This window comes from Eucyclogobius newberryi, unplaced genomic scaffold, assembly GCF_026437365.1.
Source record: "Eucyclogobius newberryi isolate DKJ021-1_F unplaced genomic scaffold, fEucNew1.0.hap1 SCAF_7, whole genome shotgun sequence".
In the NCBI taxonomy this organism is placed as follows: Eukaryota; Metazoa; Chordata; class Actinopteri; order Gobiiformes; family Gobiidae; genus Eucyclogobius; species Eucyclogobius newberryi.
The window spans coordinates 23,809,460-23,829,703 of NW_027316389.1; the positions used below are offsets into that span (position 1 = coordinate 23,809,460).

Consider the following 20,244-nt stretch of genomic DNA (forward strand, 5'->3'; position numbering starts at 1 on the left):
TATATCTAGATTAGATTAGATTTAGATTAGGGAAAGATCCTCATAAAATCCCTCAAACCAGGAAGGAATAATGTGCTTGAAACCCATGATTTTTTAAAGACTAAGAGCTAAGCCATAGGATCATTTTGCTGTCATCAGTGCTCAAATAATACAACTAAAAACTAATCCAAGCCAAAGTTCAAATATAACTTCACTATTTATTTAAAAGCACATACAGCACATATTAAGTATAAGTTGGTGAAGTTAAAAGTTGGTCTGGCACATGACAGCTGCTGTATTGGAGCTGTGTTTTATTCACATTTGTTCTCTAATAATATCACTGTTTTATGGCAGGACTAAAGCGCTGCGTTAAATAAATAATCCACCATTGCTGGCATGTCTTAATAAGAATACCTCTGTGTGTGCAAGCCTTACATCTGTCACTAACAGCTTTTGCACCCTTTCGCTGCTCAAAATAATTGTACTGATTTGAGAGGAGCAGGTGTGTGCTGGAGTTTGAATGTAATTAAATGAGATCCCTAGGCGTATACAGCCCCAAAGAATTGGAGCGCTCCCAACTGCATTTTGAAGCCTCCTGGACCGTACTGACAGACATGTGTTTGACAAGTTTGACTGCCAAAATACACCAATAAGAAACAAACGATGTATTCAAAAATGTATTCCTTTTTGTAAAACATCCAGGAAATATTTGTCAGATTTGTAACCAATATTAAAGGTAAAGAATGACCGGGTGGCCTTTTCAAAGATGGGGACATGTGCCAGCGTGTTTATTAGACAGTGACATGAAGGTGGAGATAGGCGTATATGGAGAAACAGGATGAATAATAGGGCTAATGTACACCACATTCAGAAATCCACAAAGTCCTGCAATTGAAACAACTATATACAACGTTTTTGTAAGAAAGGGTTTAGCTAAAATAATTAATCCAATATGTATCTGTCGCTCTCTTTGAACTTGTATTAGAAATGTAATTAAATGTGATAGCATTTACCCCACAAGGTTGGCCCTGGCCAATGTTGAATGTAATGTGAGAGTGAATAACGCAATTTAGAGCGCTTTGAGCGTTTTGAAAGGTGCTGTATGTATTTAAGGCATGCCTAGGCTTGCTTGTCTCTCCATGGAGAGGTTATAGCTTTGCCTATAGTAAAGACAAGCAGGTGGTGCAATTGTCAGGCTAAGTTACCGGTCATATCTGTGGCAAGGCGATGCTGCTTAGAACGCTGCTCTTAGAGGTATTTTTGATAAATAAAATGCTATTAATTGGATAAATTCAAGACGGATCCGTTCAATGCCTGTTAGAGAATATCTATAACGTTATCGGGTCCAACTGTATGCAGCGCAATACAGCGACATCATTTGGCTGCTAGATGCCTCATGTATAGTCTTCTGACTCGTTCAATATATCCCTCAATATGACGTATGACATAGTTTACTTAAATTCCTTTATGTGGAATCTGGCCTGTCCAGTTTGACAAACATCCCAACAGTCACAATAATCTATGGACTACCTGTGAAACTTCAACAACAGTGCCATAATGTGGATCATTCTGAGCAAAAGCAGCAGAAGAATTTCATAGTGCACCTTTTAAATTCAGATGTTTAACTGCTGGTAGTGTTTTCTCTCCGACACATACTGTATCCTCCCTCAGTGGCTGTGTTGGCACAAGAGAAGTGTCGGAGCTGTGGCAGCTCAGTGGAGGATGATGACAGGCTGGATGAGGTAATGCTTAAACCTGGCTCCAGCGCTGTGTGACAGTAACATCCCGTCACACAGGTGAGCGTGCACAGCAGATGTTCCCAGACGCTTCCGTGCCTTTATTGGACTAGAGAATACGACGCTGGCCCCGCTCCATCTGCCAGACAGAAGCAGCAGATAAATTAAAGCCAACAGCTGGGAGGGTGCCATGATGGGAAGGGCATGTTTCAGTACCGTGCTCTGACACAAGGCTACTCCCATTGGATGTTCACAACAAGAGAAGAAGGATATACTAGGGTGTGTTGGCAAGTCATTATACAGCTGTTATTGCTTTTATAGAAGATGTCAGATGGGGAGGAGAGAAAATAAAGACATGTTCTGCACAACTCTCAGGCCCAATATGTCTGAGGAGATTTAAACTGTATTCAAACTATATGTGATTAGCAATAGGTAGAAATTATTTGCCCATACAAAATATGTCTAGTCTATCTAAGCCTTCTCTTGGAAATAGCTTCTATCAAAGATGAAATGCCTATGGAATTAAAGAAATGTTTTTAAAAAGCTGGTTTCTGACTCTAAGCTTAGTGTGGTAAATCCAATAAGAAAATGCTTAATTAAAATCACAGATTTTTATCTCTGTCCTGTTTTTGTGTCTGTATTGCCAACGCCACTGTCTGCTCTGAGTGTTTTAATTAAAATGTATTTAAAGATATTGGCAAGTGAAAGACTACCTCACACTTTGAAGCTATTCAGAGGCATAAATGCATTAAAAGGTCAGCTAGCATTGTTCACAAGTGTTGTAATCATTTAAATTCAAATTCAATTGATGTCTATTATTATTCTATTATGCTCTGTCATTTAAATTACCTCACAAATATTTCACATTCCATACTACTTTATCAGAGCCTTGTAAGACTGATGTGTCTGTAATGCACAAAATGGAAAGAGGGCCATAAAGCCATCTGTAATAAATATTTGAAGGAGGATATTCTGTGTCACCACATGTTGTATTGTTCTGTCATCAGACTTTTAAATGTCTGTTTCAACCGCACACATGCATCAACCTAACATACATTCAACCGTTGCTCCTCACATCTGCTTGTTGCTCCCTGTAATCATCAGCTATCTGGAGCAGTGCATTTGTCCAGCTCCACAGTGATAGGACAACTACTCCTTCTGATTTATGAGGCCCATAACCTGTGTGAGAGTGACCACACTATAGTCTGGGCTCAGTGGGCTGGACTTTGTTCACATACCACTTGGTCTCAGTGTAGACAGATCAAGCATGCTAACATGGATAGATAGGAGTAAGAAATCCTGAACAGCATTTATTTATATCATCATTTGTAACTTTAAATTGTTAAGTGTTCTTCTGTTCTTTACAGCACCCTCCTGGTATCTCCCATAGATAGGATGCACTGGGTCTCAGTATGCTATGTGCTATTTCTGTAGTCACGTCATACAGATGGGAAAACAAAATGCAAATCAAGCTGCCCAATCTGAGAAATATTCCTTGTGAAAAGATCTGAAACTTGCTGTGCTAAATGCCAGATGTAACAAATCATTCTTAATTCATAAATCCAAAACAAAAAAGGGGGCGGTGTCTGTGTAATCTTTAGAGATGAAATAATTACCCACAGGCTTTTTTCATCATTTGAGTATGTATCCTTTAAAATGGAGCTAAAACAGTCTCCATCCATTCTCTTCATTGTTTTATACAAGCCTCCCCAACACTGCCAACGTTGTATTGATAATTTTACTGAGATGCTTTCAGTCGTATGCACAGACTTTGATGGTTTGATCATTTCAATGTACATGTTGAAAAAGTTTGTGACAGAAACGCTAAAGAAACCTTCAGTCTTCAGGTCAGGGAACAAGGAGGAACTGAAAACTGTGCAGAAGGAGCTGAGGAGGAAGATCAGGCAGGCTGAAGCCGGCTACAAGAGGAGGATGGAGGAGCAGCTGCAGCAGCAGAAGAACATTCAGGGAGTGTGGAGGAGCCTGAAAACCATCTCAGGCTTCAAACCTGAGATAGACCCCCCCCTTCCAGACCTGTGGTGGTACCACAGGTCTGGAAGACCTCCTGTCTGGTACCTGTGCCCAAGACACCACGCGCCAAAGACCTCAACAGCTTCAGGCCAGTGGCTCTCACGTCCCACCTGATGAAGACACTGGAGCGGCTAGTCCTGGACCACCTCCGCTCCACTGTGAACTCAGCCATGGACCCGCTGCAGTTTGCATACCGGCCTGGCATCGGAGTGGAGGACGCCGTCATCTCCCTGCTGCACCGCTCTCTCTCTCACCTGGAGAAACCTGGCAGCTCTGTGTGGATCCTGTTCTTCGACCTTTCCAGCGCCTTCAACACCATCCAGCCGCTGCTCCTGAGGGACAAGCTGGAGACTGCTGGTGTGGAGTATGACCTGGCAGAGTGGATCCTGGACTACCTCACAGACCGACCCCAGTTTGTGAGAGCCCGGAACTGTGTGTCTGACACTCGGACCTGCAGTGTGGGGGCGCCCCAGGGCACTGTCCTCGCGCCCTTTCTCTTCACCCCTTACACTGCAGACCTCAGACACGACACGGACAGCTTTGTCCTGCAGAAGTTCTCTGACGACTCTGCCATCATCGGACTCATCACGGACGACGATGATGCGGAGTACAGAGGACTGGAGCAGGACTTTGTGGACTGGTCTCAGCGGAACCACCTCCTCATCAACGCGGGGAAGACCAAGGAGATGGTGGTGGACTTCCGCAGACGCCACCCCACTGCCCCCTCACCAGTGAACATCCAGGGACGGGACATTGAGAGAGTGGACTCATACAAGTACCTGGGTGTTCATCTGAACCACAAACTGGACTGGACTCATAACACAGACGCACTGTACAGGAAGAGCCAGAGTCGGCTCTACCTCCTGAGGAGACTCAGGTCTTTTGGAGTGACAGGGCCACTCCTGAAGACCTTCTATGACTCTGTGGTGGCATCAGCTCCTGTACGGTGTGGCCTGCTGGAGCAGCAGCATCACAGAGAGGGAGAGGAGGAGGCTGGACAAAGTCATCAAGAAGTCCAGCTCCGTCCTGGGCTGCGCTCTGGACTCGGTGCAGGAGGTGGGGGACAGAAGGGTCCTGGCTAAATTCACATCTATGCTGGACCATGAGTGTCACCCCCTGCAGGACACTCTGTCCTCTCTGGAGAGCAGCTTCAGTGAGAGACTGATCCACCCTCGCTGTGTGAAGGAAAGGTTTCGCAGATCTTTCCTTCCTGCTGCTGTCAGACTCTACAACAAACACTGCTAGCCCTGAACATGTGCAATACTGATGTAACCATGTGCAATACCATCATATTCATGTGCAATACTGAATCAACCATGTGCAATACCTGTAAATAAGAGTGTTCTATTTTGTTTTTTATACGGTTTACTTACCTGCTAATAGTATTACCTAGTCTTGTGCTAGTTATTTTTACTTTGTTTTATTTTTATTTTATTCTATTATCATTATTTTATTATTATTATGTGATTTTTATCTTTATTCTGTATTTTTATTATCTATTTTATTTTATTTTATCTCCCCCCTCCATTCCCTATTAAAGGCGGTATGGACGATTTTTCGGCGATTTGAGAACTCAGGCGGAAGTGCACATGCGCACTCCCCCGTGCGGACTGATACAACACACACGTGCGTTTGTTTATTAGCGCAACGGAGCGCATCGCATCACTCGTCTCCCATAGATTTCTGTCCACTTCTGCTTCAGCTCGAACTGTCTTTCTCCGTCTTCATTTTGCCCCGTACACTGAGGGAACTATATTATGATAGATCCATGCGCTTAGGCACGCGGAAACGTGGGGACGAGCCTGATGCGGCTGCAGGTGAGCGGTAGGTGCGTTTTATGATTGATACGTGGCAGAACAAATGATTTATCCACGCCACAAGGTAATATGATAAAAAATTTGCTGAAAAAAAATCATCCATACCACCTTTAAGACAAAGAGGAGTTTTGTTAATAAGAGTTTTTTGTTTTGTTCATAAGAGTTCTACTAAGATTGTTTTTGAAACTTCCTATAATCTGTCCTTTCCTCCTGTTCTACTGCGTTGTAACAACAAAATTTCCCCTTGCGTGGATATTAAAGGTTTATCTTATCTTGTCTTAGTCTTACTCAGCATGTGAGTGGCCCCACCCACAGCAGAGGGAACACTCTAGATCTCATAATTACAAAGGGGATAAATATTTCAAACGTCATGCTGCTCTGTCTGATCATTTCTGTGTCTTCTTTGTCTGTTTTTCCCAAACCACCGGTTGGTCCTGCAGTTGTTCGGGGGAGACACATAAGTGATGGCACAGGCGCACTTTTTATGGAAATTATAAACTTTGAAAATGTCTCATGTTCTAATGTAAATGATTTGTTGAACTCTGTTACATCTACTGTTTTGAATGATCTGGACACCATCGCCCCTGTGAAGGCTAAAAAAGTTTAAAATAAGCAGAAGGCGCCATGGAGAAATGATGAGTGTCGCCGGGCCAAATGGAAAGGGCTCAAGTCAAAGCCCCAGGTTAAAAAAGAGATTTACTTAGAGAAGTTGTACATGTACAACCTAATTTTATCTGGGGAAAGCTATTTTTCTGAAATAATTGGAAGCTGCAGCAACAACTCGCGTGTCCTGTTCAACACAGTAAACAGATTAAAAACCCTCCAGCTCAGCTGCCGTTAGAACTCATTTCCACATCCAAGTGTAATGAGTTTGCTTTATTCTTTAATGACAAAGTTCAGGGCATTAAAATGCTATAAATCCCACGATGCAAAAAATAACCCTACAACCACCTGGACACTTAGAGCTAACTCACTTTGCACCTGTAACTGACAAAACTGTCAAGGAGATCATCACCAGTCTGAGTTTATCTACATGCTGCCTCGATGTGTTACTCTCCAGATTTCTAAAGTCTGTGTTGAACAGTTTATTAGAACCACTCACTCACATAGTTAACATGTCAATCTGGAACGTTCCCAATGTCTTTGAAAAAAGCCTCTCCTAAAGAAGAGCAGTCTTGATGCCGCAGTACTGAGTCATTACCGGCCCATCTCTAATCTTCCATTTTGGGGCAAAGTCCTTGAAAAGGTTGTTTACCAACAGCTCACGGATTTCTTCTTAATAAACAACTCATGTGATGTTTTTCAGTCAGGTTTTAGACCTCATCACAGCACTGAGACTGCTCTTGTCAAGGTGACAAATGACATCCGCCTGAACACTGACACGGGTAAAGCCTCAGTCTTTATTCTGTTAGATCTGAGTGCTGCTTTTGATATTAGAGATTACAGAGACTAGAGGACTGGGTGGGCATCACTGGCACTGCCCTAATTGGTTAAGGTCCTATCTGTAAGACAGGAAGAACTTTGTTGAAATTGGTAACTGTGTCTCAGACCACATGACCCTGACCTGTGGAGTGCCCCAAGGGTCAACTCTAGGACCCATTCTGTTCAACCTCTACATACTGCCGTTAGGTCAGCTGTCAAATGTAAAATGGGTCCTATCACAATGATGCAGACGACACTCAGATCTATGTTTCACTGTCGGCAGGTGACTATGGATCAGTGGATTCACTCTGTCACTGCATCCAACAGATCAGTGTGTGGATGTACAACAACTTTCTCCAGCTGATCTCAGACAAGACTGACATCATCGTATTTGGCCACAGAAACAAAGAGAAAGTGTTAGCGTCACCTCCAGAGTCTCGCTCTAAAACCTACAAATCAAGTTAGAAATCTGGAGGTAATAATGGATGAATTTTAACAGCCACGTCAAATCAATAACATCAGCAGCTTTTTAAAAGTATAGTGTCTAAACCAGATTTGGAGAGACTTATTCATGCGTTTGTCTCGTTTGGAGAGGCCTGCTCACTGGCCTCTCCAAACGAGCTGTAAAACAGCTGCAGTACATCCAGAACGCTGCTGCTCGGGTCCTGACTAGAACCAGGAAGTACAATCACATTAGTCCTGTTCTCAGGTCTCTGCACTGGCTCCTGTGGCTCAGAGAATAGACTTTAAAGCAGCTCTGCTTGTGTAAAAGTCTCTCCTTGGCCCAGCACCAAAGTACATCTCAGACATGTTGAGGACCTCAGGGACCGGCCTCCTGCTGGTGCCCAGAGTCAGGACTAAACATGGACCGGCCTCCTGCTGGTGCCCAGAGTCAGGACTAAACATGGACCGGCCTCCTGCTGGTGCCAAAGTCAGGACTAAACATGTGTGTTTTTGATGCATTTTGTCCTGTTGTGTGAAGCAATTTGAATTGCCTTGTGTATGAATTGTGCTCTACAAATAAACTTGCCTTGCCAAAGTATTAAGCATGTAAGTATGTGAGTTAATCTGGACGTAAAATAATGAATCTCAATCGTCACTTAAAAAGGTCGGTTACCAGTAGATACTGCATAAAGAACATTTCAGACGCCCTGAACTATTGTGCCCTATGTCCAATGCACAACTTGTGAATTTCCTGAAGGAATACTGCCCTGTGTCGTTATAATGCAGTGTACTATCCAGTGTGTTAGAACACTAATGTGTGAATGGACCTGTCTGCTTGTGAATGGCTTTTTCCAACAGCCACATGACCCTGAAAACGTAATTTTGTTTTCAATAGAAAAAACAACAACAACAACTTGAGTAAAAGTAATGCATTTTGTACTCTAACGTGTAATTAAAATTATGCTTTCTGCTCCTTCATAGCAGATATGTTTTATTTCCAAAAATTACTCAGTTCATTTCAATTCCCAGATCTAGCATAAAAAAGTGTCATCTAATTTAATCGGGAAGGCTTTGGAGCTATTTTGTTTAAAATTACTATTATTAATGATCATAACTACATGAACTATCTTCCCACTCCTCAGGGCTACAGGGTACATCAGGGCTGATAGCCTTCAGCAGAAACTCTACTTGTACAATGTAATTCTTTCCGAAGGATCAGTTAATATTGAATTCGATTTTCCTTTCATCTGCTCTGCTCATTCATGTTGCTTTTGATTCTGGGCTTTATGGCCTTGGAAGAGTTTTCAGAAACGGTCCAGTTACGCCGTGAGGAAGGGAATTTACTTTACAATGGAGTGTTTCTGACACCAAAGAGGTGGTAAATGAAGCCTTTGGTAAAAGTTTAGGCCGTTAGATTAAGATTTTACAAAGAAATGTCTATAGAAAATGAACAAAACATTTTCACATGTATGTGCTCATGTTTGCTCCTCTATCACTACAACCAGACTGCTTCTGTTGTTACTATTATTAACACAAATAGCTAAGGCTATTTTCCTTCCTATAGTTTTAATCTCACACAGACAAAGATTTTTGGAAATCAAATAAATAAATGGACTTACTTGAGGATGACACAGCCAGTACCAGTGGGGGGCGCTGTCCAGAACACTTGTATCCTGGTGCGTCTGCGAGGTGTACTCTCTGTCACTGCTGGGGGGCAGTTGGTCATAAACTGTGTGTCATCTTCATCAATAATCTGAAAAATTTAAACAAAATAATAAATAGATTTTTTGATGAAGGTGAATGTGAATGCATAATTAGTGTTGACCAACTGCATCTTGTATGTCAAATATAAATTATTTGTACAATGTATTTTTTCACAGATTTTTTCTCCAGATCTTGAGAGAGGTTCATGATCAGGACTCAGGAGTATCTGGAAGATTAGCCTATTTCTATTCATGTTTTAGGTGTATGGTGTATGGTAGATTGAGCACAAAAACATGCAAGCTCCACACAGAAAGCCCCCACACAAAAAACCCTTTGCCACAGTTCTGTTCAGGCTAGCAAACCACATTGCTACTGTAGTAATGAATAATAATATCCATTTAATTTCAAATGAACCCAAAGCCATTATAGCCGTGGCTTATTTTCCTTTATGCACTAATGGTTAATCTAAATGTTTGTTTTCCCCTTCATTAATTCACAAAGGTGCCATTAACTTCAGCCAAAGGCAAGCATGAGTTAAATAGGTCTCGATCTTTTGTTGAGGTGTGGAATAATGACAACATTGTATATTCAGAGCAGTATTAGCCGGGTCCCTTGGCTCTCTGCGCTTGTTACACATTTTAAACACACACTCATTTCCTGGGCAGACACAAACATAGACACATGAACTATGACCTTGTCGTCAGTCTGCTCCAGCTGCTGCCTCCTGTGAACAATAACACTGACCTAGCACCTGAATGTCCCCTCTGACGTTTGGACAAAGTCAAAGCTAAAGCTTGCACTCCTCATGCAGAACATACTAATTTGGAGGCTTTTCATGTGAACACATTTTCCCATGGTGCAGCATTCACGCCGGGGTTTACTCTGGGACGCCAATACTGCGGCTCTGTCATTCACACGCTCAAACAATCGAGGGCCAAAAGACGAGAGGATAAAGAGACACAAAAGATGCTTCAGAGAGAAGTTTAGGCTCTGACACATTGCCCGATCAGTGCCCTTTTCTGTGTGTATTTGTCCTTTTCAATTCATTGTGATAGAGAAAATATTATAATTTTGCCATAACATAAAGATTATTGTTGGAACAACACAGAACATTTTTAATAATTTAAATATACATTACGAACTGGGTAAAACAAACTGTAATGGAGCTCAACTGTCTCAGCCCTCAAAGTCTGCTGTGGTTCCAGAAGCAAGTTTCCCATAGACTTACAACTTACTTACAAACAGGCCTATCGAGTTCTGACACTTAGAATGGAGAGTGTATACAGTGGGTCTCTCAAATCTTACACCAGAACCCTGGTGTAGATGGTTCTGTTTGTGGACTTCAGCTCTGCAATCAACACCATCCTCCCTGCTCCGCTCCAGGACAAGCTCTCCCAGCTCAACGTGCCTGACTCCACCTGCAGGTGGATCACTGACTTCTGATGACGTCTGATAGACTGGAGGCAGTGGGTGTGGCTGGAGAAGAATGTCTCAGAAACTTGGACAACGTGTATCCACAGGAAACCCACAGGGTTGTGTACTTTCTCCTCTGCTCTTATGGTGTCAAACTCTGGCCCGCCAGACGTTTTAATCTGGCCCGCCGAACATTTCAAATTTATATTTGCTCTGCTGCACTGCTGTGTGAGCTGCCGAGGGAGAAGTGCACTTTAAGCACTTTTGAGCAGAAGTTTAGTGGTGTGTCAGTTCAGGTGTACAGATAACTACACAGACGTGGACATGTTAGTTAGTACATTTAAACGTTTTTTTAGATCTTGAGAAGTTTATTTTGTTATAAAGTCAAATGTTTATCTCTGTGTTGAACCGTAGATCAACTCTGAAGTTGTAATGCACATAAACTGAAGCACAGTATTGGTGAAATTACACTTTTTACATTTTTCTAAATACATTTCAGTTTATGAGAACAAACGTTTTGTAATTTTTTTTTAATCGATCCAGTAATTGCTTCAAAACAGCGTAGGCTATATAAAGCTATTTATTTCTTATATTTTTAATAGTTTTGTGTTTTATGTTATGTTCGGCCCGCGACCCAGTCCGAGCGTCGAAATTTGGACCCCTGCTCTACACCAACTGCTGCATTCCAGCAACAACTCCGTAAAACTGATCAAGTTTGCAGATGACACCACCCTTGTCAGGCTCATCTCGGACGGGGATGAGTCAGCCCTCAGAGGCAACTGTTGTCGGCCCTCAGAGGCAACTGTTGTTGTGATTTTGGGCCTTATAAAAATAAATTAAATTGAATTGAATTGAGTCTCTCCCTCCCTGTCTGGAGGGAGGTGGACCGGCTGGTGTCTTTGTGCAAAAGCTCTAACTCATGAATGTAACTTGTAACTACAACTCATATCATATCAAATTGTGTTTTTTCTTTTAAAGTAAAAAACTGTTACTGCAACTGCAACTTTTTTATCTATACTTTTTTATATGAATGCTTCCTCTTCATGTCTAACCCGACATGCTTCTGTGAGGTTCTTTACTAACTGTAGAGCCATGACACATCACAGTGATTTGTATTTACGAGCGGGCTGGCCCTCTCTGGCCACTAGGAGACAAGGACATTGGTACATATCTGTATTTACAAGGTGATGCTTGGATTACTGCCACCATACATTGTACTTTGATCACACAGAGAAGTGTTGACTCCTGTTCCTTACAATCAAACGATCAGCTATAGCTCTCTGCCTTTGTCCACTCAGCTCCTTTTGCTTAAAGACTAGAAATTGACGGAGTTCTTGTCCCTGAAATGCCTTGAAAACCAAGTTGATAGCGACTGCATCAATAATGTTCAAATGTACAAATTTCAAATCTGTTATAATGTTATAATCTCTTAGTTTTTTTTAATGTATGTAGTAACCACATTACATTTTGCAGCCTCATGGCCAGGACTCCCTTGGAAAATATATATTATTTTATTTCAACGTGATTCTTCTGGTTAAACAAACATTTCAACAACAATTTGGCTCGCTTTTGGCTTCTGGAATGCTTTTGAGCAAAATGATTAGTCAAGAACAAACACACACTAAGGTGAAACAAGATGTCAAAAAGCAAATACAAACAGAACATTTTAATTTCTCACCAAATGCTGACTTGATCTTAAATGCACCATATTTCCAGTGATGAAAACTGAATATGTTGAACTGACAACAAAGTAAAAATATAGCCGCAAGCGGCAATGATCGGCCCTCGCTACGCCGCCGCCACGCCGCAAGAGGAGGGGGCGCTAACGCGCCCCAATTGTCCTTTTATTACGCCTACTGCTGAATCTGTGACGCTGTCGCATCTTCTCCCCTTTGTTTTACCATCAAAAAGCTATTTTATTTTGAATTCTTGGCAAAATGTGCGGCTTTGCTGCACAGACACCGTGACTCTTTGAATAAAAATGTGGATAACTTTTGATGGTCCTGAAGATGAGTCTCACCAAATTTCAGGTTAATATGTCTAACGCCCTAAGAGGAGTTTGTGAAAGTCTAAAGTGTAAACATGTTCTGGCGATTTCCCCATTGGAATAACATGGAAGGTTTCGGTCATCGTTACGGCAAAGGCATAACAATTATGACATGGGTCTCATTGACTTTTTTGATGGGGCCAAAATTGAGTTGTGTGTCAAATTTCATATAATTTCGCAAAACTAAATATTTAACCTCCATATAAAATCTGTAGGGGGCGCTGTGGCTCCAAATTCATTTATTTCACTTCAAGTAGGTTTAGGGCAAAGAGTTTAACAACTGATTCTAATTTGACGCAATTCGGACTTTATCTGCGCAAACGGCAGAAATGTTAAATTTGGGAGATTTCTGAAATTCTTGCTACAGTTTGTAGCTTTGCCGCACAGAGACCGTGACAGGTATCAATGTAATTTGGATAAATTTTGATGTCCCACTCCTCAGTAGCATTTTCACCAAATTTCAGCTTTTTAGGGCCAACGCCCTGGGAGGAGTTCGTAAAAGTACGACGTTTGGAAAAACTCCGAAGTCATGTTTAGCCATTTTTGAAGCAATATGGCCGACATTTGGTTGGGCGGACGGGGTTGCCGTAATAATATTTTTTACTTCTCTTGTCACCATCTACCTCTGCGCCAAATTTCATGATTCTACAATCAAATTTTTTTTGGGTCATTTCCCATCTCTCAATGCATTTTTGGTACATTTGGGGGCGCTGACGCGCCAATTTTTTTATTTTAGAAAAGGGAAATAGCCGGAATGTAGAGAGGCAAGATTTTTAGAGGTGTGCAAATTTTTGTGACTTTTCGTCAATGTTCACTGGGTGAAAAATAGGGGGGTTGGTCCCGAGAAGAAGAAAGAAAGAAAGAATAATATTCCGATACAAAAACAATGTTTCCCATTTTCCAAATATCATAAACTACACATTTTTCGGAAAGCGCTCGCGCTTTCCTACCTCATGGTGTGGGTCCCTGGTCACTGACGGGTACTTTCGTTAATTTTGAGTGGGCTCCGCCCACTTTGTGTTTTTGGCCCTCTACACAGTAATAATGTTCATTTTTTGCATTACATGCTTATATGCACGGAACATGCAAGAGATGGGGAACGTATTTGTGAGCTACTTAGCGCAAATGAGTGCTTTATATGGGGATGACGACCGCTTCGCGGTCGTCATCTCAATGTAAAGTGCTCGTTTAGTGCGCACTTTTGCACGGGCTTCGCCCGTTTACAACAGTAATGTTCCATTTTCCTACTACTAATTAGTATGCACGGGGCGTGCATGAGTGGAGGAGTGCGTTAGTGAGTGTTTGGAAGTGGGCGAGCGCTTCGCGCTCGATTTCGCACTTTCGCAGCCGTGCTTTGCACGGCCTTACGAGATTAATAGGCCTCTCGCCAGCTTGTGGCGCTCGGGCCTAACTAGCACAGGTTACAATCCTCCTCTAGCTTTAGCCACATCTCACAGCACCACAAACTAGGAATGTAGTGAAAAAAGGATTAATTCAGGTACAATTTATTAAGAAAACAATTTTTTTTTGGGTCCCATCAGCTGTCCCCCAGCACCTTTGCATAGAAACACATGCCTTCAATAACAGAAGTGTTCAAAGTATCCCCAAAGTGACACGTTTATAGTTGTCACACTCCAATGATGAGATGCAAAAGTAAATAAATATATGTTTTCACTTTACATTTCAAGTTGCTTCCTTCCTCACCAACAGCGACCAGACGAGACATTATTGTTTGAGATGACAACCAAAATATTAGTCTATAGGTACCCTTTGGGATATCAGAGTCAATTTCAATAGGAAATGAATGGAGCTGAATATAAAGATGCCAAGAGATGGTGTGGATGTTTTGCAAAGTAATATGTGTGTGCTTTCACGCTTTGTCTCTTTCTGTCTCTCCTGTGTTGAGATGGTAAACACAGTCACTTCAAAGTTCCCTGTTCAAACACTGGGACTCACTAAAGCTCAGAGTCAGAAGGGGCAGGCGAGGTGCAGCTCCCAGAAGAGGATGATAATCCAGAGGGCATGGGCGAGATGATGTGGACATTAAGGACTTTCTATTTAGAAACTCACTGGTGGTTCTCACTGGTAGTATGAACTAGTTTTCTCAATCGGTTTATTCAGATTATTTATTATATATGCCCTTTTTAGTGCTCAGATTTTTTAATTTTGAGTTAACAATGTTATAGTATTTGTGAGTGCAAAAGTGACTAGAGGCTGTATATTTTAAGGTAAAGTTACATAGAGAAATACCACTGGGACTCAACTATGAGCATAAAACTTTTTCAATAAATCTCCCGGCATGACAGCGAGATTGAAATGTCACGTCAACACCAATATGAGCTTATTTCACAACGTAACAAACTTCTGTTGTCTGGATGAAGACCTCAGAGGCATCGACATTTCGCCTTGAGCTTTTCATCAATCAAAGGCACACTATTACTGCAGAATACCACAGAGATCTCGCGGCTATCACCAATATTGCATCACATCACATTTTTGTGTCTGAGCACCCAACCAGGAATGCACAGCCTTATATTGAAGCAGTCTGTACTTCTGCCGAGCAGATAGAAGCTGTTTTGTGGCTTTTGGCGTTCAATTACAAAAATAACAGTGGGGACCAGGGGTATAGTGGTTACAATACCTCAAATGCTCCCACCGCTGTGTCTAAGATATATTGTTTAGCTTTATCTGCAAATTTATAAGCCTTTACTGCTGACTGGAGACTATTATAAGGAATATCTCAAAGCAAGCACACTTGCAGCGTGCAAGGACTGCCATAGAAGATGAGTCCGAGAGCTTTAGTCATTATCAGAGGCGTCATGTTTGTGTTGTGGAGGTGCTAAAGTAAACATGGGTCAACACTGTCACCTTGAGCAAGACACAACAAACTAAAAAGGCAGTCAGATAAAATGAACTATCACTCACCAGTCAAGGCAGGGCTGGGTCTGGCTCTCATATGATCCAGACCAGATTGGAATAAATCATTCAAAATTCGCAGTAGAAGACCCTCAATCTACAAAATGACTTATCATAATATCAATTCAGAATTAAACTCTGGAAGGCTCATTTAATGACCTAAAATCTACATACGGCAAAGCAAATGTCCCCAATATGAGGCTATGTTTGACAACGGGTGGCAACAGGTTAAGCCCCTGGTAAAGCAATAATTTCAAAATCATGGTCCTGTTTATTTATTGTAAAATCTAAAATGTTTTTTGATGTAATCTTTGCGATGGCCTTTTAAAGTGGGGCTAAACACCTACTGTAAACTCCACTCACAGTCCAAATGAGCCGTTAAACTGGATAATGCCTGACTAAAGGGAGAGTGAGGGGACTCAATCTGGACTGGCTCTCTGTCGCCGAAAGCAGTCGAGAAAAGGCAGAACGTCATTGAATCTGATTGGTCAAAGCGTCAGGAACAAGCTGAGAAATCAAACTGTTGTTAATATGCAAAGCACTTCTATGTGCACGTTTTGAAGAAACAAAAATAGTGCGTGAATCAAAAAGAAGCAAAGAAAAGGCCAAAGACGGTCTGTCGGTTTCGCCATGTTTGATTAAGGTCTTCATTTTGACTTCCAAACCACAATGCTGCAGTGTGATGGGTCAGCAACTCAGCGAGCGGCCTCAAACCGAACAGTGCAAGCCAGATCGGATGGATTTTCAACAGTTTGACACTTTGGACCAACAAGAACCAGTTTGAGCAGCACTTCAAACTCTACCCATGCAGGGGTGTGTCTGATGGACATATGAACCCAATAAAATTGCAAAACATTTATATATATTATCTTATTGTATTATATACTATTCAGTGCCACATGGTACACCTAGTTTTACCTGAAAGAAACCCCTTTTTCACTTGAAGCCGTTTGATTTGGGAGCAACAAAAGTGCATCTTGACAGCTTCTCTGGGCTAAACGTCTGTTCACGAAACGACAGCTGGTTCAAAGGTTTCGCATCAATACCTGCCAACAGCCTCACCTTCTCAGGACATCTTATTTAAAGCATATCATTTTGGAATAAGTTCCATTTATCACCTATTTTTGTAAAACATTGCTAATGTGTTGACAAATCATAACAATGAGATGCTGTTTATGTGTCGGTGTAATCCCTCATTCGTCCAGGCGTGTTCCATAGTAGAAAAAGCTTCAGTTGTAGTCATCTGGACTCAGTTTGAAAAAGTAGACGTTTCGACTCTCATCCAAGAGTCATTGTCAATAACAGAATTTAGGTCGAGAACTCCGATATTAATACTGTTCTGTGGTAAGACCCGCCCATTGGGAGGAGCCTTCCTGAAGTAGAAAGAGTTGTTGGTTTCAACAGAAACTCCCCCCTTGTACCCTGTTATCTATAATGGGTTACTGAACCCCTGGAAAGGTAAAGGACCAGGGCATTCAAATGCTAATCAGGTACTCAGGGTGGTTGAGCCAGGGTCTCACTAAGACAAAGAGGTTTTAACAGCCCATTAAGATTCTGAATAGGCTAGCTCGGTAGATACAAGGGGGGAGTTTCTGTTGAAACCAACAACTCTTTCTACTTCAGGAAGGCTCCTCCCAATGGGCTGGTCTTACCACAGAACAGTATTAATATCGGAGTTCTCGACCTAAATTCTGTTATTGACAATGACTCTTGGATGAGAGTCGAAACGTCTACTTTTTCAAACTGAGTCCAGATGACTACAACTGAAGCTTTTTCTACTATGCTGTTTATGTGTCAAAAAATAAAATTACTGTTTTATAATTTGCTCGATGCATAAATTTCACAAAAGCCAAAAATCGTTTTCACACACATTTGTGGAAAAGTGTCATATGAGTCACGAGCCTGTCAGCCATTAGAACAGATCTTGTACTCTATGAACTGTTGGGAGCTCAAGCCTGGTCGTCATGTGTGAGTGTTTGGATCCTTGGAGCAGAGCCGTAATGACTTTAGGATGACATTAAAGTATTATTATGTTCCGTATCAGTCCTCCATCACCTCCACCACACAAACATGCTTTTACCCAACCCTTAGCTTTATGTAATTGCCTCAATAAGAAACCTCTGACTCTACACTGATTGAGTTTGTTTATGTGCAGCTAAATCCGAGGCTGGATGTGATGAGTGCACAAGATGATAATATCTCCTGTCTGCTCATCTCCGAGGCTTATCCAAACACACTCAGATTGTCTTCCCGAGCAGATCGCAAGCGCTGGCCTAGATAAATATGACCCATGTTCAGGGATAATGCGGGGAGCGCTGGGAAAAGCATACACGGACCTCAGTGAGAAAGACATGTTTCTAAGGGTCAAGATTATCAAGGCTGGACACCGGGGATGCAACAGGGAACTGTTAGGTTTTAAGTGGCTATTTAGAGCTGCGATCCCAACCAAACGGAAACAGCAAACCTTTTACGTATAGAACTTGCTAAACTTTGTGTGTTCTGAAATGCATATTGTTCATGTACCAGTATATGAGTTAAGGTCAGTCCTTTCTCAAAAACGTAATGCTCCTGGTTCTGTCTAAAATGTGCACATGATGTTATAATTTTTTTGAGGGTATTTTTCCAAGTGATGAAGTCTGTTGAGGGTGGAAGGATTGTAGTGGGTCTGCATAAGGCCATAAAAAAACAAGAAATTTCAATCCTGCTGAGCGAAGTTGAGATTAAAATGTATTTGTGATTTGATCCCTGTGACCATACACTTCTTTGATCATACTGTCACATTGTGATTCAGTGCTTCTCTAATGACGCAGCTCAAGCAAACACACTTTTCACCACCCACTTCTCCTGTTGGCCAGCTCCATCATGCTCTGAGTGCGTGACAGCTGGATTTAACATCACAGTAAAGTGTGTAGTCTCAAAAGCAGGTTGCTTTAGTTACTTCTTATTGGTAAGACCCTGCAAGAATCATGATGCAATCAAAATTATGCTTTGGGCTCTTTAAAGACCTCTAATGATGGGTTCGGTTCCCTGTATCAAATTTATACAAGAGCCAAAACTAATACGTTTAAATCCTAATGGTCCTATTATCTGACTAGAACCAGGAAGTATGAGCACATTAGTCCTGTTCTCAGGTCTCTGCACTGGCTCCTGTGGCTCAGAGAATAGACTTTAAAGCAGCTCTGCTTGTGTACAAGTCTCTCCATGGCCTAGCACCAAAGTACATCTTGGATATGTTAGTGCCATATGAACCATCTCGGACTCTGAGGACCTCAGGGACCGGCCTCCTGCTGGTGCCCAGAGTCAGGACAAAACATGGGGAATCTGCATTTCAGTTTTATGCAGCTAAAATCTGGAACAGTCTTCCTGAAGATGTGAGACAGGCTTCAACTCTGACAATGTTCAAATCTAAGCTAAAAACAGTTTTGTTTAGCTGCGCATATGACTGAAAGGATTTTTTCTTTGCACTCTTCTCTTTTGTTTGTGATTTTATTAGTTTAGAAAATCAGTTGGATTGATAATTTTTAATTTAGTTAATTTTATTGTATTTCTGTTTCTGTAATTTCTTTGTGATTTGAATGCATTTTTCCTGCTGTGTGAAGCACTTTGAATTGCCTTGTGTATGAAATGTGCTCTACAAATAAACTTGCCTTGCCTTGCCTTGCCTTATCAGTACTGGTCTGGTAGTGCTGATGTCAAAGTCAAATGTGTGAGTGAGAACCTCTGCTTCTCTCATGGACGGTGGATCAGCTGTTCACTTTTCACACTTCAACATCTTCCTCTCTGTACAGCACTGAGAGTGTGCTGCGTTGTGCTCTGGAAGATGAATTCAGTTACAATTCAAGGATAGAGGCGGCTAGTTTGAGCCCATTTGGCATCGATTGCTTTACTTTAAACTGTAACAATGGTTTGGTTTGGTTTGGTTTGGTTTGGTTTGTTTTGTTTGTACTGTCCCTATCAAATTAGGATGTTAAAAAAGAAAAATGAAGTGGAATATGTATTCAAAAACACAAAGAACAATCAAATAAACAAAGGAGCTGGAAAAGAAGGCAAGCTTTTCAAACTGGGTGTGAGTGCGCCATTCCTGACTAGCAGCTAGAACCAGCCACGATGCGCTGTCTCTGCCACAGAAACAATCACAACATCGAGACGCATAATTAACTTGTGCAATATCAACTGTCAGGAATATGAATCGCTGCGTGCACTAGTGTCCATGTAAGGGCCATTATGTAAAGCTCCTCTGTGAGAAAAGCACAGAGTGATGGATCGAGGCAGTTTAGATAAAACAGTGCACTCTCTGTCAGACACATCTATTCTCATCGACCCATCAGCGGACACCAGGGATTCCAGCATTAAAGTCACCAACCATGTTGCGCGCAATCACAGCTTTTATTGGGAAACTTATTTATGCTATCTTTGTTTTTTAAAGATACAATTTGTAAATAGGTATCAAAACAATAATAACTGCACTTTTGAATACTAGAGGGCATATTTTTGTGAACTTTACTACATTACCATTTTGGGTCACTGTTTGATTTTCCTCTAAAAGGTGTGTCCATGCCCCCGGGCCCCCCTTGTATCATAATGATGGATCCTCCCATACCATTTCATTGATTAAGGAATAATAGAGGATTTTTGGCGCACAATCCTAGTCTCATTTCCTCGTGGCGTGGACAGCCGAGTAGTTCTCCCACATGTCAATCATTCCTAGCGTCCTACTGCACACCTGCAGCCTGCA

General features: G+C 41.7%; 1 protein-coding gene across 1 annotated transcript in view; it reads right to left on the reverse strand.

Moving 5' to 3' along the window:
• spon1b (spondin 1b) overlaps positions 1–20,244 on the reverse strand; it is a 111,794-nt gene that overhangs the window by 79,255 nt on the left and 12,295 nt on the right. The window contains exon 3 of the mRNA XM_072434406.1: positions 9,049–9,182. Within this exon, the coding sequence (XP_072290507.1) occupies positions 9,049–9,182 (134 nt within the window). The remainder of the gene's footprint in view (positions 1–9,048; positions 9,183–20,244) is intronic.